Here is a 20,022-nt window from a genome sequence, read left to right as displayed (position 1 = left end):
TATACTTTGTTAATACATCGAGAGTCAAACTACATTGATGTTGACATAACCTCAAGCTTATCCGTAATGAAATGGATGCTATTCCATAAATGATCTTTTCACAGGAGCGATATTAGTCTTTCTTTTTTTCTTCTTCAACATACCTCAACATTAAATTTGTTGCTACGGGGTTAGGTACTGTCGTGTTAAAAAGAAACTCGAAAGGAAAATGACATATAAAATCAAGCATTATATATTCACAAATCAACAACAAAATCAGGTCAAACTATGCGACATAATTACAAGTTACATAATGGTTAATGTAGGGGGCAAAGAGAAAAAAAAAACAATAAAATTCAACACTGATCGAATATGGACTCATTTGATCTCCAGAATTTCAGGAGATTAACTACTAAAGCCCATATACAATGGCTAAGATGACGAAAACGATTAAAGAAAGAAAAAAAAGAAAGTTGACAGCCTTTTACAAATTGAACGATGAGATAAAGAAAGATGAACACACCGGAAGAGAGGATGAACATTGGAAAATATTTACACCCACCTAAACTATACAACAGATTTTTTTTTTATTTGCCAAAGCCCCAATAAATATGAAGGATTTTTCTTCCTGATCAGCTGTGAAACTGTACACCAGAGGCCAATAAATTTATAGCTTACACTGTTGATGATGGAGGGGACGTTTCCACGCGCTACAAGCAAAGAATGGGGCAGCTCAAACATCTCATTGAATCGCACTCGAGCGATAACCAAATCAATATGAGCACTGCATGGACAACCCATAAATAATATCAATGTGCACATGCCATTTCTGATGTCCAACTTGGAACTCGGGGAAATCAATCTCATCTCCCTTGAGAGTTGTCGTCTGCATAAATAGATACACAAGCATCTGCAGCTCCGGCAGCGAGCAGCACCTCGTAGGGGTGAAAGGTGAGGCAGCTTACAGAACCAATCTTTTGGGGCATAAAGGTAGGATGGTATCTAATGGTGCCTAGTTGATCGCCATCTAGGCTGAAGACCTTAATTAACTGTTTGGCTGAACCGCTAGCTAAGATAGGAGCATGTCTATGAACGGCTAATGCTGTAAGTGAACCTCTGTGAGCATCGATGGTTAGATACCGATCCCTCTGATTTCTGATATCCAGAAATTGAATATCACCAGCCTGAGAGGCACTGACAATCTGAAGAAGAAAACGATAAGCAGAATTAACAAATACATTTTAATAGGATACTGAAAATACATTGATCACAGCCAAGAAGTTTTATCACCTTCGACGAATCAAGTCCGGGTTGAAAGCCAATCCCCACAACCTTTTCTACTTTTTGCACATGTGGGCGCATTGTGCAGACAAGCCTACAAGGTTCAGAGAAGGGTTGAAGGCAAATATGCAAGAAATGCAAAACAAGTAAAAATATCAGAACAAACCATTTGATTTGTTTTATACATCTATTTATTTCATAAGATTTCTTATATTTTCTATTTCAGTTTCCCGGTGAACGATAAAAAACCAGAAGTCCTCGGAGTTCTTTATTGTCTAAAAAACGCAAAACTAACTTCCATTGGGGGGGGGGGGGGGGGGGGGGGGGAGAATAACTAATAAGTAATCTGCAAAGCGGGTCATGAGAAGCTTAACCAAGAGCTTTATTCAAATAAAAGCATCAAGAGGGAGAAAAGGTACATATGCTTACAATTCAGGAATGCGAGCATCATAAAGCTTGACAGAACCATCAAAGAAACCAGCTGCAAGTAGACCCCCATGGACTTGAGAAGCAGACTGCAAAGGGATGAACGTAAGAGCTCTTTAAATATATACAGAGACTGTATCATTATACCAATCATTTAGTTCATAAGATGCGGCATCCAACACTAGAACTAATAATCTCAAAACCTAAACCTAAAACAAAAACATAACAAGCTTAGAAAGTATAAAGATTAAAAGGTAAAGAGGAGAGGCACCAGGAAAAAACAGAAACTATTTTTAATAAATCATTTATATTACAAGATATTGTAAGTGGCATAGTGGCCTTGCTGCCACAGTCCACTGAGACTCAACCCTTCGTCCCCAATTCGAAGAATAAATATTTTATATTTGCGTTAAAACAAGGTAAAGCCGTAAAAGCAAGAATATCTTAATAGTTGCTAATATAATTTTTACGATGGGCACCTCAACTTGCCTCCGATAACATTTTTATGATACAAGGATAGACACAGACATGCCAGACAAGATGACATCAGTTTGTATTACTATGGCCAATAGACACACAACTCAAAAGATAATTCCCAATTCCTTTTCTAAAAGATTTGGAATTGGGGATTCGAACCCCTTGCACCTTCGTCAATGATTTTGGCTCAACCATTTGAGCTACACTCAAGTTGGCCCAGTTATTCACAAAGCAATGCATAAGAAAAAGGATGATGAACCATATTTTTAAATTTTAAGCAGCTCCAGCAGACCCAAAGTAGGAGAAACCTGCCACTTCCTAAATTATTGTGAAGAGGTACTCACCAATGCTGAGATGCTGCAATCTGATGATGAAGGAATAGATTTAACAAGCTGCTCCTTGTCTAGGTCCCATAGCATAATAGACGATATCTCACCAGAAGCATACTGCAAATCACATGACAAAAAAAACTTCAGTAATATACCAGCAAGAAACTATAAATGTTTTCTTTCCTTTTCTTCTCTCCTCTGTGTTTTTGTTTTTGAGGAAAAGGAGGAGATAGCATCTAAACTAAGTACATACCAGATATCCAGACTGTTGTTGCCAGTCCACAACAGCATTTATACTACGAACACCAGGTTTGTGCCCCTGGATTGCCGAGAAAGCAGTTACAAGCTTCTGCTTTCCTTTTAGAGTGTAATCCTTCCAAATACGGATATTTCCATCGCCTGAAAAATACAGAAAAATTTGAAGTCAGGTACACTATTAGTGTTACAAACATCACCACCATGAAAATTAATCGAAAATGATGTAAGAGTTACATGAAGCAGCCAAAAGCAAGCTGTCATCAAGCTCGTTCACAAGACACAGTTTCGAAATTCCTTTGTCAGGAAAATCATGGTTATCAAAACTGTTGAGAAGGGCAGGTTCTTCATAATTCCAGACCCTGGAGACACAAGACGAAAAAGTTCAGAGGGTAATAACTGGTGAAAAATGATTAGGGAAATGAACAACAAATGAATCATACTCATTTCAATATGTGCACGGTGGTATGACACTAACCAAATACTGACTTCCAATAAGCAGTAGTCTCCAAAAACCTAATGGTAGTAAAAAAAAAAAAACATGCTAGAGGTAGACACTACAGGTTTCATTACCTGAGACTTAAGTTCCCAAATGTAACTACTGTCATCTAATCCTACATTGATTCGCAGCACGATTTAATAGACTTAATTGAACAAATAAATAAAAGAAATCCGCCATACCTAATCCGTTCATTCTCATCAGCAGCAACAACGATGGGAGAGAATGGTTGTAGCAATAATGTTTTTGTACCCATTTCAAATTTTGTATCCCAGCTAGCAATTGGGTTGTTGTTCAGCTTACTAACAGCTGATGAAAATAAGGAAGAAGAAAGTAGAACAAGTTCAATGATGGGAAGCCAGAATATCATGAATACAAATAACATTGAACAAGAGGCTTACGAGAATGTTGGCATTTGGCTATCCGTTCCAGAGCAAATTTCTCCCTCTCCTCTCTTCTAGTAAATATTTCTTCACCATCATCAGCAGCAGTGAGGAGAGGCTTTGAGAAATGCCCACAGCTCCAATTATAGATGGTTGATTGTGGAAGAAAACTGCGTTCAGATGTTCCTGAAGTTCCACCGGAACCCCATAAGGGATCAGCTAACCCAGAGTCTGGAGAATTCATTAGCTGAGGCCGGAACTCTAATGAGCAAACTCTTCGCATTCCTGTCAAGTAACTTGGTCTGGGAGGGCTGACAGGAGGTGTTCGAAAAGTTAAAGGCAAATGACCTGACACAGAAACGAATTTTCATAATCAGGAAGAGATTAGAGAAAAAGTTAAGATTATATAAGCATCCTGCGCTAAATTTATTTTTTCAGTAGAGGGGAAGCAGCAACACAAGAAATAACGATCATTCAAAGTAATCAAACCACTGATGACTTTTCTCAAAATTGCACACCAATGGTAAATAATGCACAGCAATGGTAAATAATGCACAGCCAGAAGAATAGCCATACCTCCATTCATATCAAACCATGAAGAAGAACGAGCAAGTCCAGCAAAAGTAGGAGGCTGAGATGCTGCTGTCCCATCAGTAGGTTTGAGACCACTACTACTGGCCTTGACTGGTTTTGTTACAACTTGTTCAATACCAATAATAGACAACACCCGCCTACCGAGGCTTGCAATGCGAGGAGATGGGTCATTGGCTAAAGTGCACATGGTCAAAACACATTGTGAATACAACGCATTATTTAGAGGTTTGGGCCTTGAATGATTTACGGTCCCATTGCTCACTGCATCTTCATGTAAAACTCCTGAATCTGAATGCTGAGATGAATCATCTGAAAGTGGAGATCCATGCATCATTCCCGTGTTGGCAAGAGGACTACTGGTGGAAACCCTTCCATCTCTAACTAAAGTTGAGTTTTCATTTCCAAATCTCAACAACGGACCGATTTGGGAGGATACAATGCTTCCATGAGGCATGTGCTGATTTGAATTGGTATAGGCAGTGCCTGAACTTCTTATATGAGCCAAAGAGGGTAGAGAACTTAATAAAGAATTACAGTGAGGCTTCCAATATGCTGCAGCAATGGACTTAAGGTGCTTGTTGTGGCCAAAGGCAAAGCGAGCAAGAGCTGTAAAAACATAAAACATTTTTAAATCAGCATTGTTCAAAACACAGACATCCAGCGCACCTAACTGAAAAACTAGCAATTATCCCTATAAATGAAGGAATAAAACTAATGACAAACAGCCTTGATTTCAAAATTTGGAGGCAGCAGTGTGTGTACGATAGATAGTACAGTAAACATGCTCAATGAAAGTTCAGACCAGAAACCCATAGGTTAAATCCCACTGAATACATACTGGAAAGATAAAACCATCAAAATCAGATTGTATTAAAATCGATACTACCACAAATTAACCCTCCAATCATATCTTACTCGCACTAAAAAACAAAACAAAAACAAACACCAATCACTCGACAAGTGCAAACTTCAAAAGGTGTATACAACAATGACTAGTGGCAGATTCTTACAATTAGTTCAACCCACTTTTCTTTACAAGATTTTTTCAAGATACATTTACAAATCAGAGGGAAAGAAAACTGGCCAATACTAGTAATAAAGTTATAACTAACCACGCGAAGACAGCAAGTATAAGCAGAAAATAAGGGGAATAGAGAATCATACCAACAGCAACCTCAGCCCTAACAAGTGGACTTCCATCCGAAACAACACTTAAGAGACTTCCAACAATACTGGTTTCAGCCCTAATTTTTTCATCATCATCACAATCATCGTCGACAACACCATCTCTAGACGAGTCACTCCCTACATCAAGTAGAGTACCCAGTGCAAAAATTGCTGACGCCCTAACCTGAAACAGAAATCTACGTTTGAGACATACACTTGAGGCTTAAGTGTAGACAGACTTGCACATTCATGTAAATATAGAATGAAGGAAGTAAATTATGAACCTCTGGTTGAGGCTCAGCCAATAAAGAACTAAACACAGCAGGGGCATCAGCCTGCAATCCTATGATTTGAGCATCTATGTAGTCTTCCCACAGTTTTCCAAGACAAAGACAAAGCCATTGAAGAAATAGCGGCTCAGTTTGTCCATCATTTGGTGTTGAACTCTGGAGATGCTTTAAACAGACGTGGATTAAATTAGCTTCGATGCATGCTTCCTGGCCTCGCCTGTGCCCATCAACAATTACCGCTAAAACAAATGCAGCCATTGCCCGCTGTTCTGGGAAAGCTTCCAGACTATCAAGAAAGCGGATGAAATATGTATGCCCACCATCCTTTACTAAATCAACCTGGCAAGACTGTCATTCCAGAAGAATCATGGTCACCACACAAAGGTTTGTAAATCGTTTGCCCACAAGAATGGTGAAGAAAAATAAAATGCATCTAGAGAGAGTTCATGTGGAGAAGGCGGCATGAAAGAACTTTCTGAATGAAATAACAGCTAAAAAAGTCCCCAAAAGACCAAGTTCTCAATAAGGAACACGGATGTCAGAAAAAATATATATATATATATTCCACATTCTTCACAGAAAGATCAACACTAAGAGTACTAAGGAACAAAAAATCGACAACCTGAACAACAATTACTTATATTATAATTATCATCTATGCCCTCTAAAATTACTTGATTTTCAAAAGAATCAGACACTACATTGTTGTTTCAAAAGTGCTTCTGTTGACTGTGGTTTTCGAAACCACGATGAATATTCCGTAAGTAACTTTGATCATAGATGCTTTGGAACTCCTTCCATTAATCCTTCAATTTAAGTTTTTAACTGTTTAGGAGTTTTGCCTATAAATATGATTATGATGGACAATGGAAACTTCGGGTAGTGTTCAACTTTAAACATAAACCAAGACACGTAAGACATTAAGATCACAGTAAGAACAAGAAAAAATATACAGATCGAATAATTAAATATTAGTAATTCTATCCAGAAACATAAGCATTAGATATGAGAACCAATAAAATAAAAAAGAAAATAGAGACCATTCACAGGAAACACAACTCTCTTCATGACACATTCAAAGGAAAGAGTCGAAAAACTACATACAAAATCACAGATGGAAGCTACGATTAGGGTACCCTCCAAAAAAAAACAACCGCAATTGCAAATATGCTTGCAGTATGACACCCAAAAACGAAAATAAGCTCAAAACTCCTTGACCAAGGAGCTCCAAGACAAATCAATAAAACTAACTTGGAAAACAAAGCAAGTTCTCCCATCAAAAACCAGTCATTGTTCAAAGCCACAGTTGCAAAAGAATAACCTAATTATATTATATACCTTATCTAGGGCCAGAATCTTTGTCCATATAAAAACCAGAATTTGTCGCAGCTCCGGCGTTGTCGTCTGCAGAAGCTTTAGAACATACGGGAATATTCCAACAGACAAGGCCTAACAAATGAATTTATTCTATCAGCCACCAACAGCAATTGCCACTGAGATGGAAAGTATGAAAAAGAAGAAGGAATAAATGGCACAGTAATAATTTGCAAAGTCTCAAGTAAGGCTACCAGATCAACAGCCCAAGGTCCCATATCAAGGAATCTACCAAGAAGAACCAGCGCCCTGAATCGATGTCCTTGGCTGAGTAAAACCTATGACAAAGGTCACTCTGCTGTAATTATACACAAAAAATTAAAAAGAAAGAAAAACGTTCACCCTATGGAAAACGAGGTTACTCTATGGAGACGGACGAAATCAATAGACATAGCATACATTGAGAATGGATCTAAATAAGTAAAGCAAGAGCAAAATGGAAAGAAAAGAAAAGGGGCGGGAAAAACACTGATTTGGCTCTACAAACATCTCTCCACACAATAATGATGGCGGCATTAGTGTCCCCGAAAAGCTAACATGAGAAAGAATATTACACATTTCGATTTAAGCTTAACCATTATTCATTCTAGAAAAAATAAAGGATCAACAATTTAAAGAAACATCAGCAATAGTTCTCTGGAGCTAAAATCAAGCATTCGACACAAAGAGTAGAAAGTCCCGGAGGGTGTCAAAATAAATCAAGGAAAAGTATGGTGAAACAACATTTTTCATGCAGGTGCTAACATGATCAAACAGGCAAGATCCCTAACGAAGGCAGTGCTCAAATATAAGCTCCAAGATAGTATCCATTCACGTTGACAGGTTGTAGTGGTTCATAAAACCAGCCAACTATAGGGTCGAGCAGGATAAGAAGCTATAATGATGAGAAATAGAAAACAAGAGACTCTATAGCAGCTCTCTAGACAAAATGCTAATATTCAGAAATAGTGGCAGTTCAAAGAAGCTAAGAGAAGAAATGCAAACAATACAAAAACATAGCAAAATTCAAAAGCGTTATCCAGAAAGAACGAGAGAGAGAGAGAGATGGTGATCTTTGGTACCTGAAGGACAATGGGCAGCTGTTCTGGAGGTTTCTTGTTTTCGGATCCATGATCAAGCCATACCTCAAAAGCTGTCAGCTGCTCGGTGAAAAATGGACTTGGCTAGAACATTACAAAAAACAAATTTTTAATCAAAGATTTGAAGGATAACTTTAAACAATAAACTTTTGAAATTGATGACAGACATTTAAAAAATGTGACAATAATTTTATACAATACCCCTTGGATGTTGAAAACACCAGTCCTATTTTGGATCCATTTCTTTATCCCATTTAAGAATACTTAACTGGCTTAGTTTATCGGCTTTTCTAAACTTTGATTAAGGTAGTGGAAGGGAGATTTGGTCAACAAGGCTGTAGCATTAAAATTGATGGGCTCCAAGAGTTATTAATTAAGGCTGACAGAAAATAACCATGTTGGACTAAGAAAGGAAGCAAAATGCCCAGGAAAATATTGAAATTATTCGTTCACATAGCTTATCTTTGTGATCAAAATAGAAAGGTTACAGAATAGATACCCCAAGTTGACCTTGAATCCTTCTCCTTGCTCTCAAATTGGGAGAAATGGGTTAGAATGCTATCTATTTCTAGACTTCCTTTAGGAAGAAATTTTGAAGCTTGCTATTCAATTCTTATGGGTTTCATTTTGGATGGAAATTTACTTAAGTTGCTACATGACCGCCCTTTTAAGGTTAATGTCTAAGGAGCTTAAAATGATTTCTAAATGCTAACAAATAAATACTGAAGAGCACTTAGAAAGAAATAATAAATTATTCCACAGAAAGGCAGAACATCAGAGGGAAAAATGTTTGAATTAGCAAATAGTCATGTTTCATTTTGAATTCATGTTAGGTAATAATATTGATGTATCATTTAGCATCTACAGGCCCTCCCTATATAATTAACTAACATAGGGGTAGCATTTTGTGAGTTCAATTAGAGAGCCTGACCTTGTATGTAATATAAAATATAATGGATATCCCTCTATAACTTTCACTGGTAAATAAAATTAGGCTCGTTGCCTTTAAGGTAAAGACACTTTCACATACCAAGATCTGACCGTTGATACAATAAAAACACATGTGAAGAAAAACTGACCTGAAACTCCAAGTTGGGGTCTTCAACCAATGCTGGAAGTTGAGAAAGACAAATTTCAGCAGCCATGTCCCATGCATCCCTGAAAGAAGCAGAACCACAGATGGGTCAGTCAATGAACCAATTGAACATTAACAGACCTAATAATCAACGTTTCTCAAACTCTACCACATGTGATGCTGATGGGTTGGAGGTAACATTGGATGTGAAATTGGAGAACAATTTGCAGACCGCATAATCCGCTCAGCAAGCAAAAAATTTCTGAACAGACTGGCAACTAACAAATCCTGTCTGAACAACCTTTGAAATAGATCTGCACCAAGAAAACCTATTAGCTATAATGAGAAAGAAAAAGGGCGGCATTTGTTGAGTAAATCTGAAAGCTACCATGTGGAAGAACATTCCATGCAATTGTATCAGTGACAGCTGTGAAAATCCAATTCAATTCCCCAAGAAGTGTCTTCCGATCAGTTTGCCGACCAGGTATTTTGTCTATCAATGAATCATCAAGTGACTCACGGAGCAATGAACGTTTGCAAAACCTGAGGGACAAGATCCAATGATAAGAGAAATCCAGAAAACGATGAAAGGCCAGTACTTCGTAAACAAACCAGAGAAACAGAAAATTGATTAAGAATAGAAATGGTAATTTCCAGGTAGAGGAAGACAAGAGACTACGTATCAGGTCCGAGAGATTTCATGAGCACTGACCCAATACATGTAAATTTCCTAAACTAAAATTATTTTCAAAATATAGAAGAGCATAAGAGGCAGTTATAAACATAGTAAATCCTGAAGTACTAATCATTCAAACAATCTTTGATTCTAAATTGAATTCTTTTTTAATGAGAAACATTCAAAAGAATTTCATTGAGAAGAAATTACAAAATTCAATCCCCTAAATTGAATTCATAAGCATGTACCAGATGGCATTTCAATATTCACATAGGAATTCATTGTATAGAACAAGTTCATTACTAAATATCAAAGTTCTAGATGAAAAGGGAAAAAATAACATATTTTTTAATTAAGAACCAAACTTTGAAAGAATATAAGAACAGAGATTCTAGAAAATAAGCCACGAAAAAAGGAAAGTCCCACTAAGGCAAGGAACTTCAATCATAGAACCCGACAAGGTACAAAACAGCCCAAGGACTCCTCTCCAGATCTCTTAAGGCTCTATTATTTTTCCTCCAAAGACCTCACAATAAAGCACAAACCCCAGCTTGCCAAATAAACCTCCATTAATCACGAAAAAGAGGGTAAATGAGGAACCCATCAACCATCTCTCTTAATCTCTGTGTTTAGCAAGCTAAAACGCGTCAAAGAAAAGTAATTCCAGATAAACTAGGCAAACCCACAACTCTAGAAGATGCGATCCAGATTTTTCTCAAATTTCTGACAAAAGATACAACAAAATGTCAGTATCAAGGAGGGAAACTTCCTCAAAAGCTGAACAAGAGTATTAACTCTTCCACGCATAGCCTGTTAGATAAAGTACTTAAGATTCTCACCTTCTATAAAGAAGAAGAAAACATAGTCGCTTGATGGAGAAAGGTTCAACAAGCAATGAAAAGAAGAGCAACAACAAAAGCCCTTAGAAAGGTCAAGGCTCCAAGGACAAAAGCCCCCCCTCTGCGGTCTAAACTCATACTCCCCAATCAAAGACAAGAGAACCATGATATCAATCATTTCCCTATCGATAAATGATGACAAAACTAAACCAATAAAGAGCAAGAGCTCCCAGGACGAATAACAATATCAACCATTGACCGAATTTTCATAGAACTCAGGTAGTATCAACAACAATAGAATGTAGTAACATAAATGAATAACCATTGAATACTTGAGAACACTTCAACTTTTATACATTTGAATTTGACAACAAATAATTCGAATTTCTTTCATAGGTATATTGAACCTTTAGCTATTTTCCATTGAAGATTTATATATGCAGTTATATCAATTTCGAGAAAAGCCTACCCTAGTCTACATAGGTCAGGCAGTTGAAAAACTAAACTAACAATTCTCAAATTTATAAATTAGACCTAATCTTCAAGAATTCAACAATGTAGGTCATAAAAGAATTTTTTCTGTGTTTCATAAACAAAGTAATGAAACCAGTTAATATCTAAGATTCAGACACTTCAGAATATAAAGTGGCATTGTTCAAGATAAATGAATGAGAATAAGTTCACCATCTCAAGGCCATCTTGATTGGTGTTGTAAGGCAAGAGGTAAAAACATCTGCAGGAAATTCAGCTCTTTGGGGAAGAGTTTCGTGTGATTCACATGCTGCAAGCAAAATGCAGTCCCTCGTTGATCCAGAGGGATCGTGAAGCTATAAAAAAAAGAATGATATTGATGTAATTAAGAGTATGAACATCATGAATCTTATGAAAAGAAAATGAAAAATATCACTCCTGATGATGATAAATTAGTACAGATAAAATAAATAGAACTAAAAACACAGTTGACAGTAAGTACCTCAGTGAAGGCATTGACTATCATCCCAGCAGCAGAACAGTCGAACACGTAAATGGAAGGTGTCTTCAACCATGAATCCAGATCACTAATAGGTAAGGGGATATACTGGGTATAACTCTGCACCATCAAAAATCGTGAGAATAAGACAATAACAGACATTAACAAAAAAAAACTATAATATATGAATATATAGACCTTGTTAAAAAGCCAAATTTCACCACTAGCTGTTGGCTTTGGAACACCATGTCCGTTATAATGGAAGAGAACCCGTTCAGTCTTTGCATACTTGCGACATGTACTACAAAGCTTTTTTACCTCTTCCACAGTGGGATCCAGCTGAACTTTATAACGGGCCTGCATACACATCATCAAGTTAGGATATAGACTAGCAATACAGTAAATCAGACAAAGTTCTGGGCATAATGGTCTCCACCCTGGGTTGCCACCTCTCATACTGTACACTCAATGTTTTTCCAATACTTTCAAGTGCTTTTTGGGGTGCCATAGAAAAAGGATCTGCAACAAGATTAAAAAAAGAATTAACAGACCTAAAAGACAACTTTAAAGAAGATAAAGTGCATATGTTTAACTGGAACCAGAACTGAAATGTGAAATCCTAATTCCTATCAGACAATTTACATCCTTTCCTCTCTAGGTAATCAAATGCATTGCAATAATTCAATGAAAATGCAATGATATGGAAAAAACACAAAAACAGCAACCACAGTAAGATAGTGCAAAGGTAGACCTAAGGCCAATAGTAAAAATGAGAAATAAAAGAGCCGAAAACATCAGTGTTTATGTTTAACATTGGTGTATAAAAGATACACCTCATAAAAATTCCAGAGAACAAATGCGATGAAAACAAGTAATGAACATCCTTATTCCTTAGGAGTATGGAAAAAAACATAACCAGATTGGACTTAATAATTTATAGGATCCAACCCACATTTGTCTTCGATAGTATTTCCAATCATTGCAATTTGAATGGCATATGGTAATTGGTTTGTTAAACAGAAAATCATTAAGATGAAAAAATTAGGGGTCGTTTGATTTAAGGTTTTATAAATGTCAGGGAATTAAGAATGTTGGGGAATATGATACCTGGGATATAAGGAAATAGTGTTTGGTTAGATGGCAATGGTATCCAATTTTCTAGGAATAAATCTCCAATTTACATATAGAAAAGTTGTGATTCTTTTTTTAATTTGGGCAAGTGGTTATCAGAAATTTAACTTCCAGAAAATAGCTATCTTTCCCATGTTCTTGGCAAAAGCATTTGGATCAGGGGCTGTGATTTTATCCAAGCAGTGAGAAAATAGTGGGGAAGGATTTGGATTTGGAGATTTGGAGATTTTGGTTAGGAAAATGAGGAAGGACATTTGAAATAGATAAAGCCCAGGTTTTGTCATCAAATCACATCTAAAACTTAACTCATTCAAATTCTTCAAAATAAATAAAACAAAAACAAATAGATCAAATGATTGCATCAGACATTTTTTTGTAGAAGAAAGAAAAGAAGCCCTAGAAGACCTTGAAAAGGTGAAGGCAAAGAAGAAGGAAGAAGAGTGATGGCAAGAAAAGCCAGCAGCATGGAGGAGGAGAAGAAGCAAAAGTTGAAGAAGAAGAAAGTAATCGATTAAAAAATCAGTGACAAAAAGAAAAAGAGTTACTGAAGAGGAAGGAATTTTCTAAAACCCACCATTTTACAAGGTAAAAGAAAATCCAACTTCAACTTCATTATGGATACATTGGACAGGAAAGTAAAACAAAACCATGAAAAAAACACAGGCTTCAAATGCCGGTGCCCATTCCCCCCTCCAAAATCCCCCAACCAAACGCACCCTTAGTGAAATACGATAATCACATAAAACTCAAATAAATGCAAAAGTTCAAGAAAAAGAGTAGTAATGGTGTAAAATATCTACCTATCCAGCACTCCATTCTGGCACAAGGTGAAATCTTAATTACATCAGGTGGATCAACACTAATATTTAAACATAATACTAGAGCTACACATCCAGTCTTCATCTGCATAAAATGGTATCAGTTAAAATATATGGATAATTTCATAACTGTATGTACTCCGAAGAATAAGAAGGAAATGAAAGCTAAAGAAAATATTAAACATATACTGCAAGGATTCAAATTTCAAACAATACTTCCAAGTTCCTAATGAAATAAAAGCTTGGGTCTCACACTTGAAGACAATTGTTTCAATTTTTTTCTTTTTTGTTAGAAACAATACAAGCCAAAATGCTGTAGTTGTAAAGATCTTTGTTCACATATTCATGACTAATCTTTCTCTTCTTTTTTTGGATTCATAAGACTTGTTAACTGTGGATTCACACAATTGTTTCAAATTAAATTGCTAGAACAGAAAGAGCAGAAAGATACTAGGCTATAAAACTAGATTGTCCACCATTGACATGGAGAAAAAAATAAAGGCACCACCAAGACGTTGCTGCGTACATCAAAAGATGCTGATGCAATGAAAAAAGACGCACTAATAAAATCTAATTCCACCACATGGTTGCCAGCCAGTCAAATACAAGTGATTCATAAATTTGAATAAAAACCATATTTCTTGGCATTGTGTCCAAAAAGATCCATTGGTACTCACTCCATGCCATACAAATAAATAGGACATATTCCAATACATCCTCGTATTTTTCTTCAAGAGGTTAACCCAAAAAGGCAAAACAGAGTATCCATCTTCTTTTCTTTTATTCATTGTTCGAATCAGCCCAACCAAGACTGCAACTGCTTGACAATTGAGAATTCTGTTACGACCTTCCAAATGGATTTGATCAAGATTTTTTCATTTTGAACTTACAATTTTTGTTTCCATCCTATTAACAGACAATCAAATCCTGGAGCGTTGCAGACAGTGTCGTTAGACTTAAGTTTTGGACCAAGGTAAATATGAAAATAAGAGGCCACCAAAGAAAAAGTAAAGATGTGTTCTATGCATATGCTCCATTTCACAAAGACCTCACTATCCAAATGTTCAAAAGCACAGGGCAAGTGGATGTCCGCGTGTGTAGTGGTGGACTTCTCCCTCAGTTTTCCTAGAGAATCTGACTCAATACTGGACTAATAAGGTAAAGAGGATTCAGGTGACATTCTAGAGTTTACAAGCACCAAGATGATTCTGGAGTCTTTGTAGTATAAATGCACTAAAGACTACATTGGAATTTTTGTACAATAAAATAATGTTTACAAATTACTAAGAACCTTAGAAGATAACCACTTCAAGAAAGAAAAAAATAAAAGAGTACTTCCATGAGGATTGGTGATATATTAGTGATGACATTCTTCGATTCAGGTCGCTAATGCATATACACTTCCTACCCAACATCCATAACTTGGTCATGTCAAATAACTTCATCGGTATCATCAGCAAATATTCTAAATATACCCAGATAAATCCCCATTTCCCTGGCACGTAAATAGCTAAAATGATATACAGTGAGTTCCATAAGAAATTTACATAGTTCTTTAGACTGCAATAAGCATACATATCTAAGAAAGGTAGCAAAACAGAACAAATAAGCAGGAATTCAAAGATGATAAGCTATTGACAACCCCATGAAGAAAACAGAAATTATTGGGGGGAAAAACGGCTTACTCGGTCTTTAGGTCTCCATTTAGAGACCAATCCGGTATCAGATGGGCCAGCAGGCAAGCATGCCTCAAAGGCATCATGACGAAGCTCACACAAGACTATAGTTTGGGGCAAGTAAACCATGGTAGTAGCAGTAGTAACAGCAGCATTGGCATAACTACTACTAGCAACCTCAGAATCTCTTCTGAGAGAAATCAAATCCCCATCGTCGTCGTGGTTAGAAGAAGAACAGTCATCCAAGTGATTGGAGACTACAGCTAAAGAAGATTGAGAAATCCGAGAAGCCATCAAATCACCCAATGCCATCCAAATCGAAAACCCTCGAAACACAAAAAAAAAAAAACCAATCTAGAAAAGACCCAATATCAACCTTGCCCTAATCGTCGAAGAACCATACCACGTCGTCGGAAAGGGATAAGGAAGAGCATAAAAGGATTGTGAAGAGGGTTTTGTAGATCGAATTGAAAGGCAGAGAGAGAGATAGAGAGAAAATAAGGGAATTGGAAGAGAGCTAATCGACGAAGCCGGTTAAGGAACGGCGAGTGGAGATAGGAGGGAGGAAGGAGAGAGAATCCAGGTCGAAAAACCCTAGATGATAACCCTAGAAGGTGAAGAAGAAGAAGAAGGTGAAGAAGAAGAAGGAGAAGAAGAAGGAGAAGAGAAGAAGAGGATGGAGGCGCATAAAACAGTGGCGGCACCAACGGAAATAAAAACTCAGCTCTTTTGCATTACGATTTTGTCAAACACACAAACATATGAGAGAGAGAGAGAGAGAGAGTCTTTTTCTGGTGAGTTTGTTTTTCTTTAATTTTTATTTCTTTTTTCTTTTTTTTAGGTTTATTTATTTATGAGTATGACTTTATGAACTTCTTTAGGTTTATTCTCCAAATAAATTTTATTAATTAAAACTTTTTTAGGTTCAATTACATAATTCTCATTTCATTCCTAAATATGTTTTGTAGATTCTTAAATTTTTTTTATTTTTTTATCTTGTGTTTTATTCTAAATTTGAATTTTTAATAAAATTAAAGGATTTTTTTCAAGTGTTTATTTACCATCTATAAAAAAAAAAAACCATTAACTTCATCTTTCTATGTTTAAATATTTTGTCATTTTTTTTATTTTTAACAATTTTTTTTAAAATTAATTATTTTATTATGGAGATTGTTATATATTAAAAAAAATGAAATTATTTACAAATCATTTTTAATAAATTTTACTATATTTTGTCATATAGTTTTGTATGTTTGTTTGTTACTATTTATTTTAGATGTAATTTGAATTTTTGTTATGAAGTTAATAAAATTTTATTTATTTTATTTTTTCTTTATTTCTGTTCCTAAGGCTAACAAGTTACTTGGAAATTTCATTTCCTTAAACTTGTGCCTTTTAGACAACTATTTTATTTTTTATTTTTTAAAACTAACTCTATTTTTCTAGAATTTCTGAGCATATTTTGATCTTTAAGTAAAATAATTGAATTATTAACCTAGTTGGATAAATAAAATTTTGTTTTTAGAGGGCTTTCCAAAAGTAATTTAAAAAATCTACTTACCCTTAAAAATCGAAAAAGATGGCTTATCACTTTGTTGTTTTTTACAATTTCTCGTTAAAATAGAATTTTGTTGATTCTTTGAAATAATGAAAAGTAAATTAAGAAATTTACGAATGAAATTGGTATTTATAAACTTAATTTTCAAAAAAACTAAATAGCCATAAAACGTGTTTTCAAAAAACTAATTAATTTAGTAAATTTGAATTTAAGCTTTTTTTTCATAAAATTTTAAATTTCCAAATTTGTTAATAATTTTTTTATAAATAATTTATTAGGGACATTTCAAATATATAGTTATGAAATATAGTCAAATTTAAAATTTGAAAGCATCTACTTATTAGAAACTAAAATTTTCAAATATAACATAACCAATTATAATATTTATTAAATATACCAAATTTTCATATTATATTAATAGTAGACATTAACATAATTTTATCAGTATCTATCGATATATATATAAACATTAGAAAAGTCTACATTAATATATATTATTAATATAATCTAAAATATTATTATATTTAAGCAATATTTTATAAATATATTCATCATGGAAGACAGAGATTTTCCTTTTCTTTTTTTTTTTCTTTTCTTAATATGGCAAAATAATAATGGGCTTCATCTATTTTGTAGATTTCAAGTTTGCTAGTGATGACGTTCATATTTTTAAAGCAGGTTCATTGAAATGTAATTCAAACGACTTAAATTTGAAAAATTGCAATGTATATTGAGTTTATGGTATAGATTAATTAACGTAATTTATGGCCAATGGTTAACTAGTTTGAATTATAAATGTGTTCAAGAGCATTTGACGAAAACTATCATATCAATTTTGAAAAGTTGTGACATGGCATTTTAATCTTAATTTTAACAATCACTACTAGTTTTGGTTCAAAATAATAATAATAATAAATTTGCTTTTGAGTTAATAAATACATTTTCTTTTCTCAATAACTAGTACAGTTTTAAGGATATTTTCTTATATGTATTTTAGTAGGGTCTTAACCTCTAAGTCCAACTCAAGCCAAGAACACCCAAACAAGGCTTGAAAGTGGTCAAACATTTGGGTTTCCTATTATATTTGTGCACATTTTTTATTTTATTTCGAATATTTTATATTTTATTATATTTGAATATTTATATTTTCAAATGTTCAACAACCTACTTCCTATGATTATTATCTTGAATTTAGTCCTCCCTTATGAGTTTAAACAAATAAATGCACCATATTAGTATTTTCTTTATAAATGATTAAAATACAATCATTTTACTGACAATTTCATTAAAATTTAAATTTTAAGAGACTATGAAACCATAAATTAATACAAAGACAGTGGCCACCTTTGCAGTAAAAATGATGGGTAAAACAAGTTCAATTAAGTTTTATCTTCACGAAACTTTTAATTTTAAGAGTCAGTTAGGTTTCACAAATATCTTTAAATCTTTTATTTATTAACTTGAAAATACGCTCTCTTGTTTTCTTTAGTTGATCCCTATACTATATTTCTACTATAAACTATCCTACAATATTAGAGTAGATCAATTCAAGAACAGATATTATTAGTTGTATAAATATACAACACAAGAATTAAAATTGAAAATTAGGGCAAAAGTTAAATTAAAATTAAGTTTAGTTCAAGGGATGAAATTGAGAATATATTTAAAAGATAAAAGAGGGAAAGGTTGAAGGTGAAAGGATGTATAATTAGTATTTGAATTTTGTAAAGGGGTATCTTTATTTTCCTTATATGAAGTTGAAACTTTGTTGGAAAATATATTTATGTATTAAATCACGTGCTTATTTTTCTTCTTCACTTTAAATGAAAAAGCAGCTGTGAGTGATAATTGAATGGTGAGAATATTATCGTTTTTAATTATTTATTATATTCCACATTATTTCTTTTCGTTGTAAGAGAGAATAAGTTCAAAATTCTGGATATAGTAAAAGTTATTTGTCTATCAACTCATGGACGTTAGGATTTCATTTTAAAGCTTCTTCTTTTCTACTTGAACATTTTGCAATTAAAAAAAAAAAGGATTAAAATACACCCAAAAATCATTTTAAATTTTTATAAAACACTGTAATTTATTTCTTCAAATAAATTATTTTTTAAATTAACACACTTCATTCAAATACATCCCAAATTCATATTTTGACTTATTACATATTTGACTGAACATGCTCAATTTATTGAATCAAACTAATAATTTTAGCCTTACGTGTTTATTTTTTATGATGCACCACTATATCCTTGAACCATTTGTTATTTTTAATGATATCTAGAAACATAAATCAAATCATTTATGATATATACACGATTTTGAAATTGTTACATGTATTTATTATCACCGGTAGAGTTTACTTTTTTAGTACATAAGAAAAAAACAAAAATAATTTAAAAATGAATGATGGTTTATTTTAGTACAACAATCGTAGAATGAAGATCGAAGCTCTTATTTTTTAGGATAAAAAGTGATCATGTGAATCATCGTTGAGTTAAACTCATAACTTTAAACCAATGTCTGTCCTTTTGCAAAAACCATTGTTATAATATTTTGTATATAAATTCACAGTTGTTATTATAAACTATAGAAAATTGGAATATATATATATATATATATAGAGGAAAGGAGGTCCATACAAAATTATATACTTTTTAAAATTGACTAGCAAAAAAAGAAAAGAAAAATGTTGACCAAAAGAGACTTATTGGAGTTGAATCACCTCCAACTAATCCGCAACCGTTTTAATTTTAAAACAACGTTTAATAATTAAATTTAATTTAATTCACCAAAAAGTAGTCCAAGTCTTTTCCATATAAAACTTAATATTAATACCCACACATATACTAACTAATGATGTTTATTCTCTTTTTTATTTTTTATTTTTTAATTATTAGACAAATGTACCTTAATTTTTATTTAATTATCTCAGATTTGTTTGTTTGTTTTTTCTTTCAAACCATTTTTATATATATATCTTATAGACTTGTTATTTAATAAAATAATGTGAGTGGTTTTTTATTTTATGGCTGTTTGAAAATAGCTGTCTTACCAATTTGTTTGTTGTCTTGTCTTGTCTCCGTAATTTTTATTCACACCATAAAATTATTGTTTGTTTGAAAATCACATATAAAATTAAA

The 20,022-nt window shown here is 33.9% G+C and overlaps 1 protein-coding gene across 2 annotated transcripts; it reads right to left on the bottom strand.

Moving 5' to 3' along the window:
- Positions 1-209: 209 nt before the first annotated feature.
- Positions 210-16,092, bottom strand: LOC103503284 (regulatory-associated protein of TOR 1-like). 2 transcript variants are annotated; one of them, XM_051088189.1, is made up of 23 exons: positions 15,328-16,092; positions 13,625-13,727; positions 12,130-12,212; positions 11,892-12,050; positions 11,697-11,813; positions 11,408-11,550; positions 9,597-9,751; positions 9,378-9,522; positions 9,213-9,291; positions 8,116-8,217; positions 7,249-7,332; positions 7,019-7,129; positions 5,675-6,028; positions 5,388-5,574; positions 4,206-4,829; positions 3,648-3,977; positions 3,429-3,555; positions 2,985-3,109; positions 2,746-2,891; positions 2,508-2,609; positions 1,690-1,775; positions 1,270-1,354; positions 210-1,181 (listed from the first exon to the last, which is right to left on the bottom strand). In XM_051088189.1, the coding sequence occupies exons 1-23, from the start codon at positions 15,628-15,630 to the stop codon at positions 843-845; spliced, it is 4,089 nt and encodes a 1,362-aa protein (XP_050944146.1). In that variant the 5' UTR covers positions 15,631-16,092; the 3' UTR covers positions 210-842. The 2 variants fall into 2 exon arrangements, with proteins under 2 accessions (XP_050944146.1, XP_050944147.1); XM_051088190.1 differs by lacking the exons at positions 13,625-13,727; positions 15,328-16,092 and having other exon boundaries at positions 12,143-12,212.
- Between the last annotated feature and the right edge of the window lie 3,930 nt (positions 16,093-20,022).

Source organism: Cucumis melo, chromosome 8 (assembly GCF_025177605.1).
Source record: "Cucumis melo cultivar AY chromosome 8, USDA_Cmelo_AY_1.0, whole genome shotgun sequence".
Taxonomy (NCBI): domain Eukaryota; kingdom Viridiplantae; phylum Streptophyta; class Magnoliopsida; order Cucurbitales; family Cucurbitaceae; genus Cucumis; species Cucumis melo.
Note: the sequence above shows the minus strand (reverse complement) of the source record. Positions and strands in the feature narration are given on the sequence as shown.